Source organism: Glossina fuscipes, unplaced genomic scaffold (genome assembly GCF_014805625.2).
Source record: "Glossina fuscipes isolate IAEA_lab_2018 unplaced genomic scaffold, Yale_Gfus_2 27, whole genome shotgun sequence".
Taxonomy (NCBI): domain Eukaryota; kingdom Metazoa; phylum Arthropoda; class Insecta; order Diptera; family Glossinidae; genus Glossina; species Glossina fuscipes.
The window spans coordinates 819,320-843,761 of NW_023998422.1; the positions used below are offsets into that span (position 1 = coordinate 819,320).

Here is a 24,442-nt window from a genome sequence, read left to right on the forward strand (position 1 = left end):
ACACATAAATACTACAATCTGTGGAATACATACGACATTAGATTTAATTCCTATATATATTATTTTCCTGTTATTCGACTTTTTTTTTTGAAGATTTCCTGAAAACCTAATAATTACTTAAGATGCTTCTACCAAAAAGGCAAAGCTGAAATCTTTTCTACAAGAAGAAAAATGTCTAAAAAAATTGGTTTATAAATCGGGCATTACGACTGACATTTGACGACGAAATTTGTCATCTGTTCTTTAAGGAATTCTAAAACATGTCAATTAATCTGTTTAATTACTTGACAAATGAAAGTGATTTTATTGTTCCCGATTTTATAATTCCCCTAATTAACTTTTCCATTGTTTTCTTATTTAAAGCGGCATAACCACTTGATTATTAGTTCTCCTTATCATCCTTATCATCCTTATTTAAATAGATTTCCTTATATATTTGGTTTCTTCTTCTTCCATAACTTTAACAAGTAAACACATTATAGTAGGGCAAGGCCGGCCGGTCGGCTATTATCAAATATTCTATATATTATACGGGATCTGTTCGATTGTTTTCCATTTAAACCGCATAGCAAATTTATTCTTATTATAGTTTCCAATGCGATCTTATTTTCGAGGCGCATGTGCTGTGGCATGTATCAGAAAGAAAGAAATGGCGGGAAAGATAAGAAGTGACGACAAGTTGGCTGGTAAGTGTTATAGCCTTACCGATTGAGCAGTCATTATAGGTACCACTGAGCACCGTTCATAATTAAGTAAAAGTATGACTACTAGACCGGCTATGCCGATTTCCTAGCCTTCTTTCATATCACTTCGCTTAATACAATTTTTATTTACTAATTTTTACAATAATCTTTTTCATGGAAAGTGTATTGAGAAGTATCCAAAAAGTGCATTGGTGTGATCCAGATGTAACAAATTAAATTTTCTTGGTCAAGATTTTATTATTTTTTGTCAATATTTTTTTGCCATAAGAAAGTGCAAATTGGACTTTATCGCCATATAAAGTATCGGTGCGGTTCTATCGGAATCTAAAAGAAAAGAAGGAAGGCATTAATCCAAATTTGCTACGGTCGATTTTCATGTGAAATTGTGGACTCATATTCATTGAAAAAACTTGAGCCTTTACGGGATTATTTGTCGTAAGAATCCTTATATAGGCATACGATTACTTTTCAGTTAAGTTAAGTTGATCCAGAAAATGATTTTGAGTTGATCGTTACAATAAAAGTTAGTTTCAGCTTAAGTTCATATATGGGTTATATACATTCCCAACAATTGTATATATATACCCTGTAAAACTAGTCGTGTAGGGCATAAAAAAGAAAGTTATCTGAAATTAAGGAAAACTTTAATGAGAAAATGATTTTTACTTAGGCCTGCATCGCGACAGGTTTTCTCATTCTCCGCATTCAACGAAATTGGATTTTAATGTTAAAGAATACACACAGTTTAGTCAGTTTTGTGGTAATAGAAAGAATTTATTTGACATAAGTTTTATTATTTTATTGTTTTTTTTTTTTTTTCTACAACTTCGGCTCGAACCGAAAAAATGTATTATAAAATTTTTCTGTGTAGTTTTTATTTATATTTTAGTACCTATACCCCACGCTTCCATTATACATTTTTTTTTTTTAACTTTTACTCGAATAATGAATATTTTACATACATTTTAATAGGCATCTAAGCTATTCACAGGAAAGTTCGATTATTTTTAGTCAATCAACATTAATATCATATTTGCATTTGCATAATGGCACAAAACGCTTCACGTAATCTCATCTCGTCTTATACGTGTGACATAACTCGGCACCAGTGATAATCTGTATTGCATAATTGTTCATAAAGTTGTTGTGCTATGCCCGAATTGATGAACGACTTTTAATAATCTCTAGAGGAGCTGAAGTATTTTCAAAATTGGGGATATGGTCCTTTTGGGGGCAAAAAAGTTTCTGTTTCATCCTTAATCAAACAATTGAAGTTTTCGGAGCATAGGAAGCATAGGTTATTTTTTTATAAAAGTTCTTCTCTTCAATCATTGAATAAGTTCTATTGTCAGACACGTTCCACGAATCTTTTGAAAATGAATTTCTACAGAGCTTCATTTTGTGACTTAAGGGGAAGGTACTTGATCCGATGGAAGCTATAGGTGTTAGACAGGCAGGCCTTGTCTTGACCGAAAGGATGATTGCAATATATTACAAAATGCTATCTCAATGAGGCGCTTGCACTCTGGGGAGCATTTGGGCTAAGCCTTCGTAGGTGCAATGATAATTCTTCCTAAAAGTAACGCTTTAGTTAACCATTAATGGGATTCTTTAATGACATGTTTCTAAGTACATACCATTCCTCTAAGCACTTGCTGGCAAAATTTCTTTCTCTCTTTCTCTCTCTCTCTCTGTCTCTCCCTCCTTTTCACACATTACTTCACGGTAATTACACTTTAAAAAGATAATGATCAAGTATTATGTTAAATATCCACAAACATTTGCTATACTGTTATGCATAATAATAATAATAATAATAATAATAATAATATAGGAATGAATTTTAAATTACTTATTGACTTGATGATTCGTTAATTAATTTTTGTAGCAATAATTTAAAGTCTGAAATTATTTTGGAATTCATTCAATATTCTCTACGCCACCATATCCACATACCTATGTTTATCTTGTTTAAAAAAGAATATATATATTTTTTAAATTTATATATATATGTGTATGTATACATATATGCTGAAACTGAAAACATTTAAAACGAATATTAATAATGAAATGTTGTGCAAAAATCGAAAATTGTAATAAATTTGTCAACATTGCTGACATAAATAAATAAATAAATTTAAAAAAAATTGTTAACATAATGTAAAAAAAAAATAAATAAATAAATAAAAATTATATATATAATTTCCAAAGTTAAGTGTAATAAAAAATTTACAAAAAATATATATATATAACGTATAAGTAAGTACATGCAATATCTCCGTAAGGAATTTCGATCTAAAAATTCAATAATAATAATATTGATAATAATAAAAAATATAAAAACTTTTAACACAATTTTTATGATAAGCTTTAAAAATATATCTGTAAATAAAATTGTATTAGAGCATAAGTAAAAGACGCATATGGAAAATAAAAAATATGAATATTATTTTCAAATATATTGAAACTAATCGAAAAAGTTTTCAATACGATACTAGGTTACGAAATTTCGATTCGAATCTCAAAACTTAATGCAGTATCCGAAAAGCCTTATTATTGATGGGAAATTTTGTAGAAGAGAAAATTATTTATTGTTTTCGTACTTAATTTCCCAAATATTATATTTTTAGTTTAATTTAAGTCAAAGAAGAAAACAAAAAAAGAAATCCCGATTTTTTTCATGAGTTTCTCCGCAAAACTCTTTCCTAATTGTGCTTCCCTTTTAGCCATATTTTTGACTTTATATCTGCTTTAAAGCTGACTGAATATATTATACCTAGACTGACTGGCATGTATTAGTCCGGAAAACTATATATATATATATACGTTTGTTGAAAAATTCTTTTATATGATTTTTGAATATTTTTTAGAAAGATTCGAGAAGATGTTCACTATGTTTTACGATCAAAGTAAGCCGTACGTTTGATGAATGATTTAAAAAGAAGACAAGCTTTCTTAGGCATCAATATGATTAATATAAGGTGCTTGCAAAAGTTTTGATCACTCTTTTGCACTTTCTAACATTTTCTATAACATTTTACAATATTTTTGGCAACATGGCGTTATCATGACGAAAAAATTCATATTGGTCTGGCAGCGGCCCACTCTTCAAACCATTTACGTATTTTTTTCAACTTTCCGGACCCGCGTGTCAGCTAAGCCGGTGTGCGAATCTGAACAAAGCTTCCCTTTCGAATTGCAACCGTGTACCGTGGACGACTTTTACACCAAGTGGCCAAAAAATGGCATTTTCAGTCAATTCGTGTCGCCACTTTTGAACCGTTGAAACCACAAACGACACTTAGAATACGATGGATCGACATCACCGTAAGCCTCTGAATATGTTTGCTGGACTGTTTTCTCCAGATAAACAACAAAAGGAATCAAATTGGAAGATGAGGAATTTTGAGCGTTCCATGATTAGCGTCGGCATGCGCTGGAAAACTATTATCTCATGTAGAGGAAGCTCGAAAGAACATCGGAATAACTTATCTGAATATAAAGTCTTTTAATATTTTATACCCATCATCAACGGGTGGACAGATGAAGTGATTTATTGAAGTACACTGCATTGATCTTATGAAATGCATATAACCTTATTCAAGGTTAGGACAAGATTCTTAGCCCAGCTAGCAATGTCCGCCTGGTGGGTAGCGTTGAAACCTTCATCGCCGCAAAGTTTCGAAAGAAAGTTAAAACTTAAGCTCATTAATACAAAAGCAATCGAAGACTACTACTCTTGGCAAACATTTACTAATATTTGGTTGTAGTTTGTGATAACGATCTCATTTTTGCCTTGGTCTGTAGGGAAGTATACATTCAAGAAGTAAATTGACAAAAATTTATAATTATAATTTTTTTTTTTTTTTTTTTTGATAATGTCTTCCTATTGCAAAATGATTTTCTTTTTTTGCATTGGAGAATGCCATTGAACAATAACTGGATCAGATCACATTTGAACTATTGAAAAATCATTAACTATGCCATTCAAAGGAAATTTATTGGAGAATTTCTAATCATATCGTTTGGCGTATTATTAAAGTCAGTGCAAATTTGTACAGTTGCGACTAGTAAGCATGTAATGTAAAATTTAAACCCGAGCATAGGTAAAAGACACATATTCAAACAACTCATAAAAAAAGCGAGGGAAAAATTCATAAAATGTAGCGTTAAGATCGCGTTTGTAATATGATTCCCTGATGCGCACTTTGTTATACTCTTCAGTAAGAAATCTTTGGAATTTTATGTTCTCTTAAAATCCGAAAACAAGTCGTTGTGACGATGCGACAAATATACATACGAGTATTGTATTTCGTTGTCTTTGCTCATATCGTTCTTCAAAATTTTCTAAACGTATCGTATATTAATACATTCAACCCTTGTACAGTGTTCGCCAAAACTAAGCGAAAGCGAAGCGTTTGAAATGAAAAGTCATAGTTAGCTTTTAATCGTTTCAGTTAAATATTAAATCTAAATTTTTTGTGGTGATTGACAAGCATGATAAAGGTACTTTGCGTTCTGTGAATCTTGTAGAGCGGACCCATGTCATTGCAATTTCTAACGCTGATTGGTGAAAACATAAAACGGATAATCTGCTTAGAATAAAGGCAAACATTGTGATCGAACGTTTCATATTTCGAAATCTTTATCATTAGTTCATTGCCTCGCATTAACTCCCAAAATTTGGCGCAATCAATAGGTCAACCCTCACGCAATTGTAAGCATTTACTTTGCAAGATTATTGTTGTGAACGTAGGATAAGCCTTTCAGTTATATGAAGATATCAATTGATCCTAAATCGTTACACGGGTTACTAAAAGGAACAATTTGCCGACATAAAATGAATCATATGTGCCCATAATTCAAAAAAAAAAAAAAATGAGCTTATCATTTATTTCACATCACATCATTATACCCTACATTGCTTGCGGTAAAAGATATATTAACTTAATGTGGTCGTATGTAACAAGCAGTAAGGCTTAAGATGGACCCACTTTTTACTATATCGATCGATTCAGAACAAATAAGACAGTTATAGTATTCGGCGGGAACCGAATCTCGCATACCTACCACTATGCTTCTCGCACTCTACTCTTCAAGTTCTTTTATTTGATACCCATGTCGCTGGTACTATTAAGGAAAAGTTAGTTAATCGCCCTCTTTATAATTTTCATTTTAAAATTAATCCATTTTTAGGCAGATAATATATCTTCGAGCCGATAGCCTGTGTTGCTAGTGCTCAATGTCTTTTTTTTAGTCTAAAAATTCAATTCATTAGTCTAAATTAAAATAATAATAATAATATTAATAATAATATATCTTCACTTAAGAAGATCTTGTTTGTCTTGTGATAAGTAAGCATAGAACCTCAAAGAAGTGAAAAAAAAGAAGAAAATTGAATCACTTGTAACTTTGTGTGGGCATGGTGGATGTTTTCAATTTTTGCACGTAAGGAGCGAAGTGCTTCGCAAAGTCAATGCGGAAATTTTTAGCCTTCTAACTTTTATAATTTCCGAGAAACGAGCAAAAATCGAAAAACTTTTGTTAAAAAATGGAAATTGCGTTCAATTCACGCTCCATTGCGCGTTTCCGCTCCGACCGATTTGGCCCATTTTTATTACCAACCTGCATGCAGAAATTTTCAATGTTTCTACCAAATTTGGAGTTGATACCTGCATTTTTGCGATCAGGGGAGTGGCAACCACATACACCACACAGACGGACGGACATGGCTAAATCAACTCAGAATTTCACGCTAAATCAAGAATATATATACTTTATATGGTCTCTGAAGCTTCCTTTTGAGTGTTACATATATTATGGAAAAAAAGCACAATGAGTACACCCCCTTCTTATAGTGGTGGGTATGAAAGTACATTACAAGAAGAATGGAGTAAGATTCCTGTCAATATGTCAAAATGTTTAAATGACGTTGTTAAGCAAAAAGATATACTACATTAAATAGAAATTTTTAATGATATGCTGTTTTGTTTCTTGTCTACTGGAATAATGTTTTGTTCGTTTGCCTGCTTGCTCCATAGTAACACACATTTTCATGTTTGGACAATGGATTAGTTTTAACAGAGGTTTATTTCTTTTGCGCGAAAAATGCCAATATTAATGAAACTCACTGTATTTGGTGTGCATGTGGATGTGTTTTTTAACATGATGTACCAAACAACTGCCTCGAGTTGACGGCAGTAGTTTTGCTTAGTTTGTGTGACTTGTGATAGCATAGGCAAACGTATTACAAACTAGTCGTACAGTGTCTCTTACTTCTTCCAACATCTGATTATACAGGTTGCACGCATAATTCCTTCTATTTAAACCAAGTCAGCCGACTGGTATGTACGCATATAAGCACGGTTTTCCACCTTGAGGTAGGCGCCATAAATAAATGGTTAAATTCCCTGTTGATAGGCAAAGCACAGAGTCGCTTTTAATAAATAAATGGTTAAGTGCCCAACTCAACAAAAATGTTAACGCCAAGCAGCTAATGTTAAAGGCCCAACTTAACAGATCAAAGATAATCGATTCTGTTAAATAACAGATCAAATATAATCGATTCTGTTAAATAACAGATCGAACATAATCGATTCTGTTAAATAACAGATCAAAGGGGGACATGCAAAGCCGTCGGTAAAACAAAGATTTAAAAATGTGTGGTTGTATAATATATATAAGTGATTAAAATCTCAACTTCGTAAACCTACTCCCCCATTCATAATCATCAGTCATGAAAGCGTTGAAGTGAACTCGATTTCTATGTTTAATTTGCATAATAAAGAGCAGGTTTTATAAGAACTTTTGTGAAAATCACCAGCATTTACGTCTGTACAACAATCGAAAAACAAATCCATTAAAGTAGTCTTTCCTCCGCCCACGTTACCCCAAATCCCTGAGGCGAGGTTTTGTTAACTAACTGCACCGAGCCACCATTCGTTTTCACATAAAATGTACGTTAGGTTCTTGTTGAAGTCTATAGAAATTTGCCTACTATTTATTGACGGATCCGGATGGTACGCAAGTAAATTTCGAATTAAGAGATAGAGAATTTAGAATATTATTAAAAAGAATATTCATTAAAAACTTAATAGTGAACAAGTAAGAACATTGGAGTCGGGCACGGCCCTGTCGAAAATACCCTACACCACATTGTCTAGCACAATTCTTATTTGTATACGCACTTATTATTGTAGACAAATTTTCATTATCACTTCATCACCTCGACTTTTCTGCTCTGCAAATTTTCGTGAAAATCCTTATTAGGGTAGAATCCAAAAAATATGCCGAGATGGTCGTAATTTGATACAGTTAATTGTACTGCATTAAATTAATATTAATATTCTGATATAATTTTCATCATGAAGCATTGAAATTTAGACATTTTTGTGGTATGGGGTTCAGTTTTCGTTATAGGAGAGGCCCGGTTTAATATTTTCACACCAATTAAGTATGCCGAAATACTACTGCTTAGCCATGTTTGTTGAGAAATTTTGAAAATTGCAATTTTTTGGAACGGTCACAAAAGCGGACCGAGCCGAACTGTTTTCCACAGCGTTCGTCCTCCCGAAACACATCACGTACGTAATTTCATCGAAATATCGCAAAAATTGCGACCATTAGTTTGAAGAGAAATTTACATTGACGGACTTCAGAGGACAGGCGGACAGACAGGCTTAGATCAATTCAGATAATGATTCTGAATCGATCGGTATAGTAAAAAGTGGGTCCATCTTAAGTCCTTCTGCGTGTTACATACGATTGGTACTAATTAACGTATCCTGTACTGTGTGGGGTAAAAAGTAGCAAAGAAAAGCAAAAATGTTGTATTTTGATTACAGTGATTTCTGCATAATAGTGATTAATATAAATTTTATGCAGTGTGCAGTTAGAGTTAATAAAATTTGCGGGATTCATCGCGTAAACTGGAGTTGCGGATACTGCAACTAGAACGTGAAAAACATGTCTGGGAATGGAAAGAACGAACTTTGTTTAGAAGGAGTATGTAATACTGTTTTATTACAGAGACGGAACGGGAGGCAAAAGGCTTTAATTTTAAGTATTTCGCCTAAAGCTATACTCCATTTATTTCTACCGTAAAATACACAAAATTAGATCTTCTCATCATATAAACATTTACTTGTCAGGCGATTCTGACCTTCTCACCTGTGTGGCACACTTATATGCCAGATTTCTATTTTGGCCGTATTGCATAAGATTAAATCGATTCAAAAAATGATTCCCAGTCGATCGATACAACGATAGGTGACTTCTCCATGCCCTGAGTCCACTCAGATTTTATATACGTTGTTTTACAAGTGGGGCACTTGTTACTAACTTAACAAAAAAAAAGTGGAGCTTGACATTATTTTTGTGTTTTCCTAGGTCGGTTTCAAATCTAAAACTATCAATTACAGCGTGAAAAACTTTGATACAACAGACCATTTGGAGCGTTTAGCAAAAAACAAAAGTCTGATTGAATGTTTCGTTTTTTCGTAGACCGCCCCATGGATAGCATTCTTCCAAGCTTGTAACTTCTACCACAAATAATAACTTGCTAGCTTGTGGAAGCATTCTGGCTGAAAAGTGGGGAAAAAATTGAAATTTTAGCTAATACAGGTGAAAATTAAAACAAAAAGCATATAAGTTTAAAAATGTTTTCAAGTTGCATTTAGTTATATTTAAGAATATATGCACTCTGCGGAGACATATTAAGTTCTGCAGAACACAAAATCTCTGTAGCATCTACGCCATCACTAATAATATTTAAAAATATTTCGCGCTATATGTTGTCATCATGACTCGTAAAGTTCGATGAGTATTCTAAAATGAGTTATCAAACAAGTATTGAGGGCCATTTGTTTAAAAAATATTGAGTCTATCATGGTTAAATTTAAAATGCATCTATCACTGCTACAAGATATCATTATGAATCCACGTAGGCACCGTAATGTTCGATGACTTTTTGCCACTTCTGTGGTAACACCATAATCCCATCACTGTAAAATTTCGGTGGTTTTTGATCAAAAAATTGAGCCAAATGATTTTCACAGGCTTCCTTTGAAGCTAATTTAACACCGTTCAAGGAGCTCTGTAAAGACGGAAACAAATGATAATCTGACGGCGCCAAGTCTGGGCTATATTGTGGATGCATTAAAATTTCCCAGCCATTTTCTCCCAATTTCTGACGACTTGCTAAACATATATATGGTCTGTGGTACACTACTACACTGTTTACGAGTTCCGGTCGTTTTTTTTGTATTGCTATATACAAGCGCTCCAATTGTCGACAAAGCAGGTCAGAATCGATTGTTGTACCTGGCGACAGTAGTTCATAGTGCACGACGCCTTTCCAGTCCCACCAAACGCACAACATAACCTTCCTAGCTGTAGGCGCGGGATTCTCCATGGCCGGTGGAGCTTCTTCTCGCTTCGACCATGATCTTTTTCTTGCATTGTCGTAGGTTATCCACTTTTCATCACTAGTTATTAAACGTTGAAGGAATGGCTCGAGTTCATTGCGTTTCAGTAGATATTCACAAATTGAAATGCGGTCAATTAAATTTTTTTGAGTCAAGTCTGGCGGTACCCACACATCAAGTTTTTTTTTGTAACCAGCTTTTTCCAGGTGGTTGAGTACTGTTTGGTGATTGATGTTTAAGTCTCTGGCAATGTCATGACTGCTTACATGACGGTCTTGCTCGACTTTTGCCAATATTTCATTCACTTTTTCCGTAATTGGCCGTCCACTTCGGGGAGCGTCTTGAACGTCTAAGTTTCCCGACCGAAAACGGCTGAACCACCGTTTGGCTGTTGCTTTTGATAACGTATCTTGCCCATAAAGAGCACATATTTCTTCGCGAGCCTGTGCAGCACTTGTACCTTTGTCGAAATAGAATTGCAAAATGTAGCGCAGTTTTGCCGACAGTTCACTCATCTCCTGAGCAATATATTTTCTATATATATTAAATTTTTAATTTACGATCTCCGGTCTCGGATCGGATATTTAAGCGCCGATTTGTGTTATCTGTTGTTTATGTAAATATTATAGTATTGCCAAATTTAAAGTTTTATAGCCTGTATTAAATACATTACAAATTAGTTCGCTTTTAAGAGGAAAGAAAGCCTATCTTATCACTTATAAAAAGGGAAAACTTTTTATGAATAAAGCAAGTAAAACCTGCGAAAATATTAAACTTAACTAAGGCAACAAATCAAAAAGTCATATAACTAAAAAAGTATGTGTGGCAACTTCATGCTCAAAAAATGTTTCAAAGCTCACAGTTTATGTATCTATTACTCCACCTTTGCATTTATAACCGAACATCTTTTTTCATTAGCGGCAGTAGCTTTTTCCTGAGAATTCTATCATAGTGCAAGAAATTAGAAATTTTCAACTGCATTTAACAAAATACAAAAAAAAAAGAAATGGGCGTACAAATAGTTCCAATTTCAGCTGGTGATGGTAAGTAACATTTTATATTAATTACTTATTGGTAAGTTATATATTATAAGATGAATTAAATAAACAAGTGTAAATAATTGCTCAGCATCTAACCTAACTTTTCCATTTTCCATTTGTAGGTAGTACTTACCCAAAAAATGGCCAAGTAGTTTCTGTGCATTATACTGGCACTTTAGATGATGGCACAAAGTTTGATTCATCTCGAGATCGTAATAAACCATTCCGTTTTACTATTGGAAAAGGAGAAGTAATACGCGGTTGGGATGAAGGCGTAGCTCAGTTGTCGGTGGGTCAACGTGCTAAATTAATCTGCTCACCTGATTATGCGTATGGTTCTCGCGGTCATCCGGGTGTGATTCCTCCAAATTCTACCCTAACCTTTGATGTTGAATTGCTCAAGGTCGAATAAAAAGCCGAAGCTGTAGTGATAAAGCGATGAAGATGTAAGAAAGAGTGAATTTAACTTTCATTATATAAAATTCTTACCATTAAAAAAATAGTTGTATCGATATACCTTAAGCATACGAAATGGAAATATATACACATACATTATAAAGATATTCCCCACACTATTCCTCCTCCCCTAAACATTTTTCTGATTCGGAATATATATTTTTCTTTGCATTTATTTACAAGCAAAACAAAAGAAAAAATTAGAAATCTCTGAGCAAATTTAAACACAAATTTATCAAAAAGTTTTTTATATCTGGTTCTTTTTATCATATATACTGTTTAAAGGATTGATCTAATATTTAAATAATTAAATTATGAAGTGTAAAACTATTTACTATAAAAGCAAATTGAAGTAAAATTAAGGCTATTAGAAATATTCCTTTCAGAAATATAAATGGATTAAAATATCCAATGAATTGTTCCACTTTGCAATGTTTTATTATACGATAACGTGGAGAAGAGGGATTTCATACATTTCATCAAAAACCCAAAACAATAGTCTTGTTGTATTCATTAAGCTCACGTGTGAAATCTTTTAAAAGTAGGTATACAACCACATAGTTATGTATAGCATCAGCTGGTTTGACGATTTAAATAAAAATTGTTGCCACTTTTTTCATTTTAAACACATATTTCGTGCGGAACGAGTCATCAAATTCATAAAAACAAAAATATTTAAGTCAAACTTGGTTGTAATTAAAGTGAACACCTCCCACCAGCAATGCCTTGTATAACGGATGCCCCAGCGGAAGTTGATGTAGCTCTTCAACTGCTAAATATGAGTGCTCCGACTTTGCCTGTCACAACATTTTCACCGACACGTGAAACCACCCAAAATGACGAAATCAATAAACATTTATTGAAAACATTTTTGGAGTACATTAACACAGAAAATGTTTTAACACCATTTTCCGTTTACAGTTCGCATAAGCAAGATCAGGAAACAGATGATTTTGATGATTAATAAAAAAAAAATGTATTTGGTATCTAAATACGTCTTCTTTTATTGTTTTGCGTCGGTGGTGGTGTGGTTGAGGGACTATTAGATTCCAATGATGCAGAACCTCGCGTACGTTTCGGAAGGCGTTTCGGAACATCTATTAATTTTGAAGTAATTTTTTTATCCAAATCCTTAATCGTTTGGTGACCTCCGCTTGATAGGGACGAAGTTTTACTAAATAAGTAGCTTTGATTTTTATCTGAAAGATATGCAACGAAATCATTAAAGATTTTTTTATTTACTTTTAAATATTTACCCCTGGTAGTGGTGTTGTCGGTTGCCACAGCTATAATCGATGGCGGCCCGTCCGAACTTTGTCGTCTTTCTTCACTAGATGCTGCTTTTTTGGACATAAACACCCCAAACTCCACTTCCGGCAATGAAAATTCTTTCTGTTCATTAGGAAAAGGTACCTGTTCATGTAACTGTAAGACATCTAAATTATACATCGACTTCAAGTGTGTCCATATATGCTCCCCGAGAAAATCACGGTTTAAACTGCGCGACAAACGCTCAGCAACGCAGGCCACATAAAAATGTCGATTAACTCCAACCGGTTTCATCCCGGACAAAGCATAAAATAACTGTATCTCTTCCTCTGGCGTCCATTCATGGTCTGTAGTCTTTTCTTTTGATGTTTGCATTTTTTATAATTCTCAGACAGTTATTACATTTGTTGTTTACGTTTGTGCGTTTTTGCTGCACTATTCCAATTTCCACGTTGATGCTCTCATCTGCATGACTTTCGTACATTGGCTTTTCATTTTTTATTATCAATCTCGATTTCCGCTACGCACACGCAAGATAATTTGTAATTTTTTTAAATAAGCAAAAAAATTAGATAAATTATTATTTTAAAAGAGTATTTGGTAAAATAGTATGTTTACGTATTTTTTAATCTGCCAATAGCACAAAGTCAATACAATAACAATGGGGGAGGTAAGTTATAAATTATTTTAAATTAATTTACTTAAAATAATGTTTTTATTAATTTTTTTAGCTTGCTAGCATCGGCGATGACAGAAAATAGGATAATGTCAAAAACAATAATCTGACAACAGCATTTTTCGCAAGTAAATAGTAGTACAAAAATCGAGTAAGACAAATTTAGAGGAAATAAGGGTAACTTAGTTTCATTAGTTCCAAGATTATCCTCTGTAAAAATAACTATGTTTAAGCAGAAGGACCACAATTTTGTAAGTATTTGGGTTTTCGATAAATTTTAGAAATGAATGACTAGTTTTTCATTTGTCAATTGATTGATATTATTCAGCAGACATCTAAATACCATTAGATAGACATGAAATCAGTGGGCATTGATTATCCACGTTTTGGATGACTAGGTCTCCTTCGGAAGGTGTAGCTTGAAGGCAATTTGGTTGAGAGTTATGTATGGAGTTCGTCACTCGAAGTTCATTTTGAAAGAAATAAGGCAAAAATAAGGGGAAAATTTGACGTTTGTTTGTTTACAATGTTACAATCAATAACACAATCGTACAAACATTTTTACAAAACATCTTAAAGTGGATTTATTCTTTTCGACTTTTTATTCAATGCAAATAAATTTGAAACTGCGAAAGATTTGCCGTTTTACATTTCCCCACTTATTCGCCTCAATTGGGAGACCAGTAGCGAAACGTCGACACCATTGTCAAGATAAGATGGCTTAATGGAAGCTTACTTCCATAATTTTCACCTGATCGCAAACTTTACTAATGAAATATTAATATGTACATAGGCAAAACCATATGTGTATGTAGATTTATTCCATTCCGGCTGTGCTTCCGTTTATGAAACATTCTTCATTTTTTGCGAGCCCACCAGAATAAATGTGGATTTCATCCACTCATCCGATTACGTCAATACATTTTAGAAATATTTCAATTATCATTTATTGTACAAAAGCCTGTCACAAGAACACACAAACAGAAGTTACTTACCACCACGAATATCAAATTTAAATTTCTTATTTTGGTACAGCTGTTTGTAAGTAGACAATTTTATTTTCATTTCATTTTATTTTTAATTTACAGCTGTTTTATTTTATAAATGCAACTCTAAACAACCAACACTAAGCGTGAGCAATTTTGCTTACGCCGGCTTTGGCACGTTTCTAGCACCTCTTCTGCATACATATAGCTAAAAAAGTCGAAACTCGACAATGAAATCTAGTTATAATTAGTGCCCATTTTATTTTCATAGAAACTAAAGAAACTCTAAATGTATATAATAAATATAAATTGGATAATATATAGTAAATATATGTATATAATAAATATGAATTGATTTTGGATAGCGTTTTACAGCCCTAAGCATAAAGCGTAGTTAATTTTCTAAGAAAAAGTAATAATTTACGTAAAGACATGTATAGTTTCCTCTAGTTTTTTATCCTACCGTATTTTGCTCAACATTTTCAATTTTTTGTTTTTAGATTTTCAATGTTAGAATTTTTAAATGTTCTATGAATGACAAAATAAATCAAAATAGCTGGAAAAGAAGAAAGAAAATCATATACCTAAAATAATAATAAAAAGAACCAAAGCGATTAGTTAATAAGCTCTTTAAGTAACCCATCACGCATTACGAACTTTTTTAGCTAATGCAGCCGTTAAGTTATGTTTGGCATTTTCACATAAATGGTGATATTGACTTGAAGAGAGGTTTTATAGTAAAAATGTCTGCAAGCGACGCGCACGTGTCAGAATATTCGCCGGATGGGAAGTTATTTGCTAATATTGATGTCCAAGGTATCCTGCGAATTTTCGATACGGATACTAGTGAATTAAAACAAGAGTATACACCAAATCTCCATTTATCTGGACCATGTTCAGCTCTTTTATGGATTGTGACTTTCACGTCGGTGGAGAGAAAGGTTAGTATTTCTTGTGGTAAATGATTTGACTTTGAAATTGAATTTGTCTTGTTAAAATTAAGAGTAAGAAAGCACGTACATCATTAAATGGTGCGGGAGCACTGTATATTGCTTTGGGCACAACTAAGGGGCTAGTGTCACTTTATTCATATGCTGAAGCCAAGGTAAGTAAAACGGGAGTAGCAGCAAACCTATTAATAGCAGCATTGATTATTTCGGATAGGTCGAACGCTGTCTTAAAGGTGATGGCCACGCTGGACGTATAACTGCGTTAGAACAAGGCGATCTCGGTAAACTGTTTTCGTGTGGTGAAGACTGTAAAGTGATAGAATGGTCTTTGACTAGCGAAAAGCAATTATTATCTTGGTCAGTAGGACCTGAAAAACCTTCCAGCTTAGCATATATGAGTGCTTCTAAAAGTTTGGTGGTGGGATCAAGGCAAATTAAAGTGTTTTCTGTCGAGACAAGAGAACTATTGCAAACGTTCACCGGACATACCTCCGAAGTCAATTTAATGCGCAAATTTGTTTTTGAAGAAAATAAGGAATACGCAGTCACAGCTTCTCGTATGGAACGTATAACCTGTTTATGGGAAATTGGTGGACAGGGGAAGAACTGCCCACCTTTTTGCGCGTTACTTATGGAGGATGTAGCGTATTGTCTTACTTGCCAAATGGATGAAGAAAGCAACGCTCTTCAAATTGCCAGCGTCACAAGAAGTGGAGTTATACATATTTACCTAATTGAAATAAAGAGGTATTTATACCGATAAAATATTAAATAATTTTTATTAAATTTTTATTTTTTTTAGTGTTAGAGCGGAGAAGCCGATTAAACCTAAATTAACTATTAGCGTAGCATCGGATAGCACCACAGTAATAGAACCAATATCCGTTATAGCAGCAACTTTTCAACATTCTCAGCGACCTAACGAAATATTATTTAATTATGGTGATAGACATTTTATGCTTTTTGAACATTTGAAACCAAATTTTGGCGAGAAAATGCAAGTGTTGATAAGGACGAAACCAAGAAATTTAATAAAACAGATCTCTGGTACAAAAGCGAAGGGGACAGATGCTGCGCTTAAGATATTGAATCCCATTATCGATGACCGACAAGTCGACCATAAATCTTCTGTAACTTTGGGAAAAAGGAATAAGAAATCTGCAGATTTGTCCTTGGAATCGCGGCTACAAAATTTAAACTTAGATATACGAGAAAATAAAACAGCACCACAGGCTGAATGTAAAGTACATTTATTACTGCAGTCATTACATAGTAAAGATGCTGTGTAAGTTAATTCCTTCATCTTACTGTACAAATAAATCCTAATGTATTGCATTTTTTCAGATTGTTAAGAAGTGTTTTGTGCACAAATGACGTCAAAACGATACAATTAACTGTACAAAAGCTACCAACACGATACATAGGAACGTTGATTGATGAGCTGACGTTGCTCATGCATCAAAAGCACGTAAAGTAAGACGACTTTTTCCTCAAAAGATATTTACATATACAGTCACAATCGTAAAGATATAATTATGGCCAAGAGTGATGAGGATCGTATACATATATTTTATGATCCGGAGGATCTGAGATGTTCGTCCGCTCACACGTGTACTTTTTAGTGAGGTACACCCATATATTCTCTAGTGAATAATACAGCTGAAGCTTTAGAAGAATGTGAACACTTCGCTTCAAATATTTATGCTGAGCCGATATTGAATATGGCTACCATTTATAACTTTAAGGACAAAGATCTGATAAATTACGTATTGGGTCGGAGTTTCTAAGATTGGACGAAAAAAATCGAATCGAGTGTTTTGACCTACGTATGATTTTGTATCTACCCAAGTTTGTCTTACCACCCACCGTTTTATTCGTCTGTTTTTTGTTAGACCCATATCATTCGCAAAAGTTGTAACGAGAAATGCATATATATTCTTTATTGAGAATCATAGATTAGATTGTCGAAAGGCTACGGCCACTATAAACAAAAGCTTTCATAATTAAGGACAAATTGTTAACCTAAAACGTGAAAGAAATATTTACCAAAGGCTCTTTAATATTCATTTCACTCGTTTGAAGTATTTAGTTTTCAGGATACATCTCCTGCTAATCGTAACTATCTTTTATGACCAACTTATAATTATATATATTATATATGTTGGATATCTGAGACACTTCTAGAAATTTTCTTCTTTCGTTTTTTTCAGCGTAGAGTTCGCTATGAATTGGTTAAAGATTTTAGCTCAAACTCACTCGAGCCAATTGATGGCTTTAGGAGCAGAGGAATTGCTAAACAAATTTGGACCTTGTATTGGTATTATTGAGCACCGAACCAATTGTTTGAAGGAGCTGTCCAAGTAAATTGCGATCGTTTAAGTGGACACAAACAACATTAATAAAGTTTCTCTTTATGATTGCAGATTAAATGGGCGTTTGCAATTGTTGGTTAATCAACTAAAACGAGATACTGACACTGAGCCGAACGATTTTCATAGTGAAAATCTTTTGGTTTATGAAGATGATGGTAAGTATGAGCTAATTAATTTAATGTGGATTGAATGTAATTTAATGTTATGTTTGAAGACTCATCAAATTCTGAAATGGAAAATGCTGGAGGAAAGAGTGATTCCGACGACGCGTGGGAAGAGGATAATGTTGAAGAAAATAAAGGAACAATGGATCAAAATAACGATGACGATGAGAACATGGAAATGTGAACTAAGTACTGAGTTCCCGCCATCACTTAGTTCAAGTAAATATTTCATAGCAATTTTTATTCAACAAGTCTATTTACTTTTAGAATATATTTAATTTTATCAAATTGAAAATTGCGTCCATTTGTATAAAAAAAACATACTCTATCGGGCAACAATTAAAATGACCAATTGGATTTAATGAAGTTCATGAGGCCATTTGTGGATGAATCATGATGGAATATCAATTCTTTATGTGTCAATTCGGGCTCAAGCCTTTTCGCCAATTGTTTGCCCAATTCAACACCCCATTGATCAAATGAGTTTATATCCCAAATAACACCTTGTGTAAAAATTTTGTGCTCGTACAAAGCTGAGAAGCAAAATGAATTATATATTACAATTAGATCCTGCAGAGAAATTATTTCTTATACTTACCTATTAAAGCACCTAATGTGAACGGAGTAATTTGTCGTACCACTATTGAGTTAGTTGGACGATTACCTGGGAATACTTTGTGCGGTAAGAGTTTCTCCACTTCCTCTTCTGTTTTTTTCTCTTTTACCAACTCTTCGCGTGCCTCCTTTGCAGTTTTACCTATCATTAAAGCCTGAGTTTGAGCCAAAAAATTTGCTACTAAAAGCCTATGATGAAGGCCGTCCGCAATTTTGTTATGACTCTGAGCAGGAATGATAAAATCGCAAGGTATTAGGCGAGTACCTTGGTGTATTAGTTGATAAAAAGCATGTTGGCCATTCGTGCCAGGTTCGCCCCAAACAATAGGGCCGGTTTTGTAATTAACCACCTTGCCATCACTTTTAGTAATAAACTTTCCATTGCTTTCCATGTCAGCTTGTTGAAAATAAGCAGCAAAACGATGCATATACTGATCGTAAGGCAACAATGCATGGGTTTCGGCATTGTAAAAGTTAATATACCAAATACCCAACAAAGCCAAGATAACTGGAGCCTAAACAATATTGCAACATCATAATCAGATAAGCATTGGGAACGCAAATATCAGTAGGCAGTTGGCTTACGTTCTTTTCCAGCGGTTCCTCTCTAAAATGATTGTCCATAAACTGAGCCCCCATCAAGAGTTTTTCAAAGTTTTCATAACCTATGTAAAGAGAAATCGACAAGCCAATGGCAGACCACAACGAATATCGACCGCCTACCCAATCCCAAAAACCAAACATATTCGCACTATCAATACCAAACTCAATAACCTTCTCTTTGTTGGTGGATAAAGCCACAAAATGCTTGGCAATTGCTGTTTTCTGAAACAATACAAAGAGTAAAAATCCGCCCTTCCATATTTTTTCAAACGGTTACCTCGAAAGCCTGTTCCAAAAACCAGCTTTTAGCGGAATTAGCATTGGTTATGGTCTCTTGGGTGGTAAAGGTTTTCGAGGCTACTATAAATAGCGTCGTTTCGTAGTTGATTTTCTTTAGTACTTCCACCAAATGTGTGCTATCAATATTGGATACAAAATGGCAACGTAAATGTTTAGCATAATGTTTTAAGGCCTCCGTCACCATGAGCGGGCCTAAATCCGAGCCTCCTATGCCAATGTTGACGACGTCTGTAATGGATTTATTGGTACAGCCGGTCCATTCGCCTGATAAAACTCTTCTCGTAAACTCTTTCATATGCGCCAATTCCGCCATTACCTTAGGCATGACACTTTCACAGTCTACTAATATCGGCGTTTCATCCAGATTGCGTAAAGCAACGTGTAAAACCGCGCGATTTTCCGTTGTATTAATAAATTCGCCGGACATCATAGCATCGCGAGCATCAGCCACTCGTCTAACCTTCGCTAATTCCAGAAGTTTTCCCATTATCTCGTCGTTGATTAAATTTTTCGAGTAATCAATTAAAATCTCACCATCGCTCTCCGTCCTGAGCCGTATACTATATTGACAATGAAATGTAAGTTGGAATCGAGTTACGCTTCTCATTCTGATTGCAAATACATTGTCTTAATAAGAAAGTGGCTTTCATTTAATTTTGGGATGAAACTCGAAACTTGAAACCGAAATTTTCGTGTTCCAAACAGAAAGAATTTTTGAATATCTTACGTGAGCTATTATCCATATTAAGCAAAAACATGTAATATATACTTGTGATTGATTTTCTGATAAATTCAAATTTTAAACAAAACCTGGAATCACAGTATGCATGTAAATGTGCACGGGGGATTCTATGGAATGCATTATGGTGGATTCTAGTTTAGGTATCCTAAGCTGTGCGTGTAAATTTGAAAGTAGTTTACTTTGACATATATGTGTGCATGGCCACTCCACACTTAACTATATGACCTCGTCGAACCTGCAAAACTTGTAACCTTTCACTAACATTTTTATTTACTTACAAATAATACAATATAATAATTAACATCTGTCGATGTGTTTAAGATATCTATTACTGTTGCAAACTCCAAAAATTTTTACAAACCTATATTTGTTAAATCTTTCCGGATCTTTATCGAACATATTTTTCATATTAATATCTTTGCCCAGTTGATCGTACAGTGCTTGCAAGTCTTTGTATACCGGCTCTGTAGTTAATGTTTTTAAAGAACCGGCCATTTTAACTGATGAATACTTTTCAAATATGTATATTTTTTATAAGTAATAAAAATTTGAAAAATGTACGCGTTATTAAATCTTTTTTTTTGGGTTTGTTGAGTGGAGATGGACTAAGCCAATAAATTGTTGGCTTATGTGTCCAAAGAAGAACGCGTTTTTAATTCAAAACGTATGCAATTTACACAAGCGGCAACTTGTCGCTGTCACTTCAAAGTCAAATGAATAACAAAAATGTCAACATCAGATGTAGATGACAAAACAACGATAACAATAAAGTGATAGTGATGCCGATCGAGTTGACACACATTTCAACTCCAATGAATAATCAGTTAAATCGAAAATGCTGGAAAATGGTTACATATTTTTAAACAACTTGCGTTAACGACGAAAGTCAAGTTTCACAAACATCTTCATTTGAATTGTGTAAAACTTTCATTGTCGCTCTCGCCGTTATCATTCATTTTGGGTTAATAAAGCAATAAATACGAAGTAGAATTAAGTTTGCTTTAATTTTACAGAAAACTATACCTGCTTGACTAATAAACTAAGATAAAAGAAGATCGTTAAAATTGCTATTTATTTTCAAAAATCATCGATCGAATCAGGGTAATTCTTAAACTTTTGTATGTCTATTTTTATTATAAGCAAAAATTTCTACACTAATCGCATATTTCGATTTTTTGCAAATATTTAGAAATTTTTCGTGTAATGCAAACATTCATTAATCAATTATTTCATAAGATTTTCATATTTACATAAAAAAAATTGTTAATAATTGCCTTTAACGGAAAAAAAAAAGATTTATAATATTAGTATAGGGCATAGTATACTATATATATACATTTTTTTTTCCCACTTCTCATAAATAGGCATTGTATTTTGTATGATTTAAAATAGGCGTTCGTATTACTTTCATCTGAGCTGTTATTGTCACTCCTTTCAAACCTCAAATTTAGAGAAAATTTATGGAAACAATATTTTAGTGTTACCTTCGGACCATAAGACGCACTCATAATTTCTGTCCATTTTTCTATGTATAATCTGAAAAATACGGTGTCTTTGTTGGAAGAAATTTCCAATTTTTATTTACAAGACATTCATTTATTTTCATAATTTTTTGCATAAATAATTTCGCATTCACGTCGTCTTATATCTAAGAAGGAATTTGTTTCATTTTAGTTGATAGAGATTCAATTTTGATTCATGGTAGAGGATTTGCATTTATTGAAAACAACTCTGCCACTTCTGCGCTCTCTTCATTCTCAACAAAAGGGAATTAAATACAAATTATTAAAATATTATTATTATTATATTATTATTATAGTTAGAAGCCAAAAAAACCTTTTTTTGAAGTTTAAAAGGTTGCTTTTTATTGGTTTTTTAACGGAATTTTTGCCGCGGTGACGTAAACACATAAGTACCGGGAATTCTTATTAGGAACCGATGTAAAGGGAAAACCAGATGGCAGCTACCCTTAAATCCCCATATCCTATTATATAAATAATAACCTATAATACAGGATTTTGTACTGAATTCCTTCCTCCCTTCATTTTTTACATTTAAGCTTAAAAATACAATAACAAATAATTATAAATACATAAATTTCATAAAGTTAATGAGAATATTTCTTGAACATTAATTAAATATCCAGATTTAAATACATCAGCACGCTCACTGTTACACCAGATGCCAAAGCCGTTAGATAACCTAAGTGCAGATTACTTCTCTGCTGATGATAACTGTTGAAAGAAGGATTTTGTTTATTAGATCAAGCAGGAATCTTTGATGGCAAAAAACTTACTATAATTTCTTTCGCGGAGAAAACGGTGATGGTGGATTAATACCAGGTAACTTACTGTCTAAATATACCAAATAGTAGGAGAACAATGTTACCGCAAATCCACACAGAAGCGGTCTGAGGTTGACATACTTGCCATCCCAGTTAAGATAACGGTTGTCGCTATTTTCGATATATGATGAGAGGAAATCGGATAGACTATTTGTTTGGAGGAATAGCACTACAATATAATAAGCATGATTAATATTGCTTTTTTTTTTTTTTTGTGCAGATAAGACGTATTTGTAAACTGTTTGAAAAAGGGAAGCAATCTAGTTTTTGGGATTCTATTCGTAACGAAAAAATGTTATAAATTATACATATTCTTGATTGGCGTGAAATTTCGACTAAAAATTTTCCGGCGGGGGTTATATAGATTTTCGCACTCAACTTTCTGCTCTTCAAATCGTCCGAAAGTATACATAGAAAGCTCAGTACATATGCCGCTGAATTAAAATAAAGCGTTTCCGTACTTAAGATTGAAATTGGTCCAAAGGAAAAAAAAGGAAGACACGGTACGTTAGGTACATAAATATTTGAAATTTTCAAATAAAAAGAACACCATAGTAAATGCGTACTAACTATATATATATATATATATATAGGAAGGTTGTATGCTTTTTGGTAAAACGCAGTGGTATGCTAAATAGTATGAGATCATCATCCAATACATTCAATTAAATACTTTGAATATTTTCTTTTTTCTTCACTTCATTAAGTACACAAAAAAAAACGAACAAATTCAAAAGTTACTACATTCGTTAACTTAGTTGGAAAGCGAACAATTTAAAAAATGGCCTTGGCATTGAGAGAAAAAAAAATATGCAGAAAAGTTATCTTTGTTTTAGATATTAAAGTATAAAAAATTACTTACTTGTACTAAAGGTGACACACAAACAGGCACAGCAATATAATATAATCTTTGACCAGCAAGTCAAATAATCCTTCGACTGTTTATTTAACAAATTTCCGTTAGATGAACTACTACCTAGTTTTTGTTGTTGTTGGTGATCTATATGAATATTTTTTTATTTAGATTATTCGCAGTCAGAGCAGTCACACAACTGAATGAAAAGAAGGCATCGATAGAAGCGCTGATTGAATTATTGGCAAAACCATTAGATGCGTGAGCTACAGAAGGTAGACAATTTATTTCCATTTTTGATATAATTATATATATTTTTATTTTTGTTTTATTATTATCAACAGTTATAAACAGAACTTTGGAAATTTCGAAGATTTATATGTACAAGTAGTTCGATTAATGACGTCACAATATAAGTTAATGACATAAAACCAACAACTTATATTTGTATACACGAAACACACTCAATACGTATTTGTACATGTATATAAGCAAACATGTAAATAAATAAGAAACTTGCACAGGTATGCGATAGAATCGATACGAAGGTTTCCTTATGTAGACGTTCCACTCGTCTTTTACGACAAGTTACGACTGATAATTATGCTAAAACCAAGGAAGCCTGGATACATGCCAACTTTGCTATTTGATCCGTAGAATTGCACCTTATTAATCCTTATGAAATTCTCAAACTTTTTAGCCGTAGAAGATAGGTTTGTTCTCCCTCTTATTTGCCTGCTATTGGAATGAAGATAAATCGTTGAAACTTGTAGCACCTATCGTTGGATTTAATACAAATGGCGGGGTTTTGTTTGCCAAAGAATTTTCGAATCTCTCTTCAAAATCTCAAAACACAATCATATTATTTTTCGTAATGTTTTTCTCTTTGGCACTTTAAAAACATATTTCTCAAATCCATTCGAAAGTTGCTATAATTCACATT

The 24,442-nt window shown here is 33.3% G+C and overlaps 6 protein-coding genes across 7 annotated transcripts; 2 read left to right on the forward strand and 4 right to left on the reverse strand.

Moving 5' to 3' along the window:
• Positions 1 to 9,403: 9,403 nt before the first annotated feature.
• On the reverse strand, positions 9,404 to 10,933 carry LOC119635702 (histone-lysine N-methyltransferase SETMAR-like). The gene has a single exon (XM_038030670.1). It carries the CDS (start codon positions 10,642 to 10,644, stop codon positions 9,634 to 9,636), a length of 1,011 nt encoding a protein of 336 aa, XP_037886598.1. The 5' UTR covers positions 10,645 to 10,933; the 3' UTR covers positions 9,404 to 9,633.
• Positions 10,934 to 10,998: 65 nt separating this feature from the next.
• LOC119635703 (peptidyl-prolyl cis-trans isomerase Fkbp12) lies at positions 10,999 to 11,734 on the forward strand. Its single transcript, XM_038030671.1, has 2 exons — positions 10,999 to 11,172; positions 11,292 to 11,734. The coding sequence occupies exons 1-2, from the start codon at positions 11,136 to 11,138 to the stop codon at positions 11,579 to 11,581; spliced, it is 327 nt and encodes a 108-aa protein (XP_037886599.1). The 5' UTR covers positions 10,999 to 11,135; the 3' UTR covers positions 11,582 to 11,734.
• Positions 11,735 to 12,462: 728 nt separating this feature from the next.
• On the reverse strand, positions 12,463 to 13,679 carry LOC119635867 (MRG/MORF4L-binding protein). The gene is made up of 3 exons (XM_038030881.1): positions 13,513 to 13,679; positions 12,882 to 13,414; positions 12,463 to 12,824 (listed from the first exon to the last, which is right to left on the reverse strand). The coding sequence occupies exons 2-3, from the start codon at positions 13,267 to 13,269 to the stop codon at positions 12,613 to 12,615; spliced, it is 600 nt and encodes a 199-aa protein (XP_037886809.1). The 5' UTR covers positions 13,270 to 13,414; positions 13,513 to 13,679; the 3' UTR covers positions 12,463 to 12,612.
• Positions 13,680 to 15,232: 1,553 nt separating this feature from the next.
• Positions 15,233 to 18,322, forward strand: LOC119635566 (WD repeat-containing protein 43). 2 transcript variants are annotated; one of them, XM_038030416.1, is made up of 8 exons: positions 15,233 to 15,497; positions 15,560 to 15,661; positions 15,721 to 16,253; positions 16,309 to 16,791; positions 16,851 to 16,979; positions 17,717 to 17,866; positions 17,930 to 18,033; positions 18,093 to 18,322. In XM_038030416.1, the coding sequence occupies exons 1-8, from the start codon at positions 15,300 to 15,302 to the stop codon at positions 18,224 to 18,226; spliced, it is 1,833 nt and encodes a 610-aa protein (XP_037886344.1). In that variant the 5' UTR covers positions 15,233 to 15,299; the 3' UTR covers positions 18,227 to 18,322. The 2 variants fall into 2 exon arrangements, with proteins under 2 accessions (XP_037886344.1, XP_037886345.1); XM_038030417.1 differs by lacking the exon at positions 18,093 to 18,322 and having other exon boundaries at positions 15,235 to 15,497; positions 17,722 to 17,866; positions 17,930 to 18,020.
• On the reverse strand, positions 18,299 to 21,025 carry LOC119635567 (glucose-6-phosphate isomerase). Its single transcript, XM_038030418.1, has 5 exons — positions 20,664 to 21,025; positions 19,538 to 20,120; positions 19,243 to 19,482; positions 18,641 to 19,172; positions 18,299 to 18,575 (listed from the first exon to the last, which is right to left on the reverse strand). The coding sequence occupies exons 1-5, from the start codon at positions 20,795 to 20,797 to the stop codon at positions 18,382 to 18,384; spliced, it is 1,683 nt and encodes a 560-aa protein (XP_037886346.1). The 5' UTR covers positions 20,798 to 21,025; the 3' UTR covers positions 18,299 to 18,381.
• Positions 21,026 to 22,139: 1,114 nt separating this feature from the next.
• Positions 22,140 to 23,965, reverse strand: LOC119635933 (ADP-ribosylation factor-like protein 6-interacting protein 6). The gene is made up of 3 exons (XM_038030971.1): positions 23,509 to 23,965; positions 22,599 to 22,815; positions 22,140 to 22,536 (listed from the first exon to the last, which is right to left on the reverse strand). Coding segments are annotated over exons 1-3 (318 nt in total). The 5' UTR covers positions 23,510 to 23,965; the 3' UTR covers positions 22,140 to 22,436.
• Between the last annotated feature and the right edge of the window lie 477 nt (positions 23,966 to 24,442).

Excerpts from the sequence above, each read along its gene's own strand:
- LOC119635702 (XM_038030670.1), bottom strand. The coding sequence starts at position 10,644 with ATGAGTGAACTGTCGGCAAAACTGCGCTACATTTTGCAATTCTATTTC.
- LOC119635703 (XM_038030671.1), top strand. The coding sequence starts at position 11,136 with ATGGGCGTACAAATAGTTCCAATTTCAGCTGGTGATG. Across the intron at positions 11,173-11,291 it reads TCCAATTTCAGCTGGTGATG|GTAGTACTTACCCAAAAAAT; the intron begins GTAAGTAACATT and ends TTCCATTTGTAG.
- LOC119635867 (XM_038030881.1), bottom strand. The coding sequence starts at position 13,269 with ATGCAAACATCAAAAGAAAAGACTACAGACCATGAATGGACGCCAGAG. Across the intron at positions 12,825-12,881 it reads CGACAACACCACTACCAGGG|ATAAAAATCAAAGCTACTTA; the intron begins GTAAATATTTAA and ends CATATCTTTCAG.
- LOC119635566 (XM_038030416.1), top strand. The coding sequence starts at position 15,300 with ATGTCTGCAAGCGACGCGCACGTGTCAGAATATTCGCCGGATGGGAAG. Across the intron at positions 16,254-16,308 it reads TACCTAATTGAAATAAAGAG|TGTTAGAGCGGAGAAGCCGA; the intron begins GTATTTATACCG and ends TATTTTTTTTAG. Across the intron at positions 16,980-17,716 it reads ATGCATCAAAAGCACGTAAA|CGTAGAGTTCGCTATGAATT; the intron begins GTAAGACGACTT and ends CGTTTTTTTCAG.
- LOC119635567 (XM_038030418.1), bottom strand. The coding sequence starts at position 20,797 with ATGGCCGGTTCTTTAAAAACATTAACTACAGAGCCGGTATACAAAGAC. Across the intron at positions 20,121-20,663 it reads GAAAGATTTAACAAATATAG|TATACGGCTCAGGACGGAGA; the intron begins GTTTGTAAAAAT and ends TTGTCAATATAG. Across the intron at positions 18,576-18,640 it reads CACATTAGGTGCTTTAATAG|CTTTGTACGAGCACAAAATT; the intron begins GTAAGTATAAGA and ends TTTGCTTCTCAG.
- LOC119635933 (XM_038030971.1), bottom strand. Across the intron at positions 22,537-22,598 it reads TCTCCGCGAAAGAAATTATA|TTATCATCAGCAGAGAAGTA; the intron begins GTAAGTTTTTTG and ends TTCTTTCAACAG.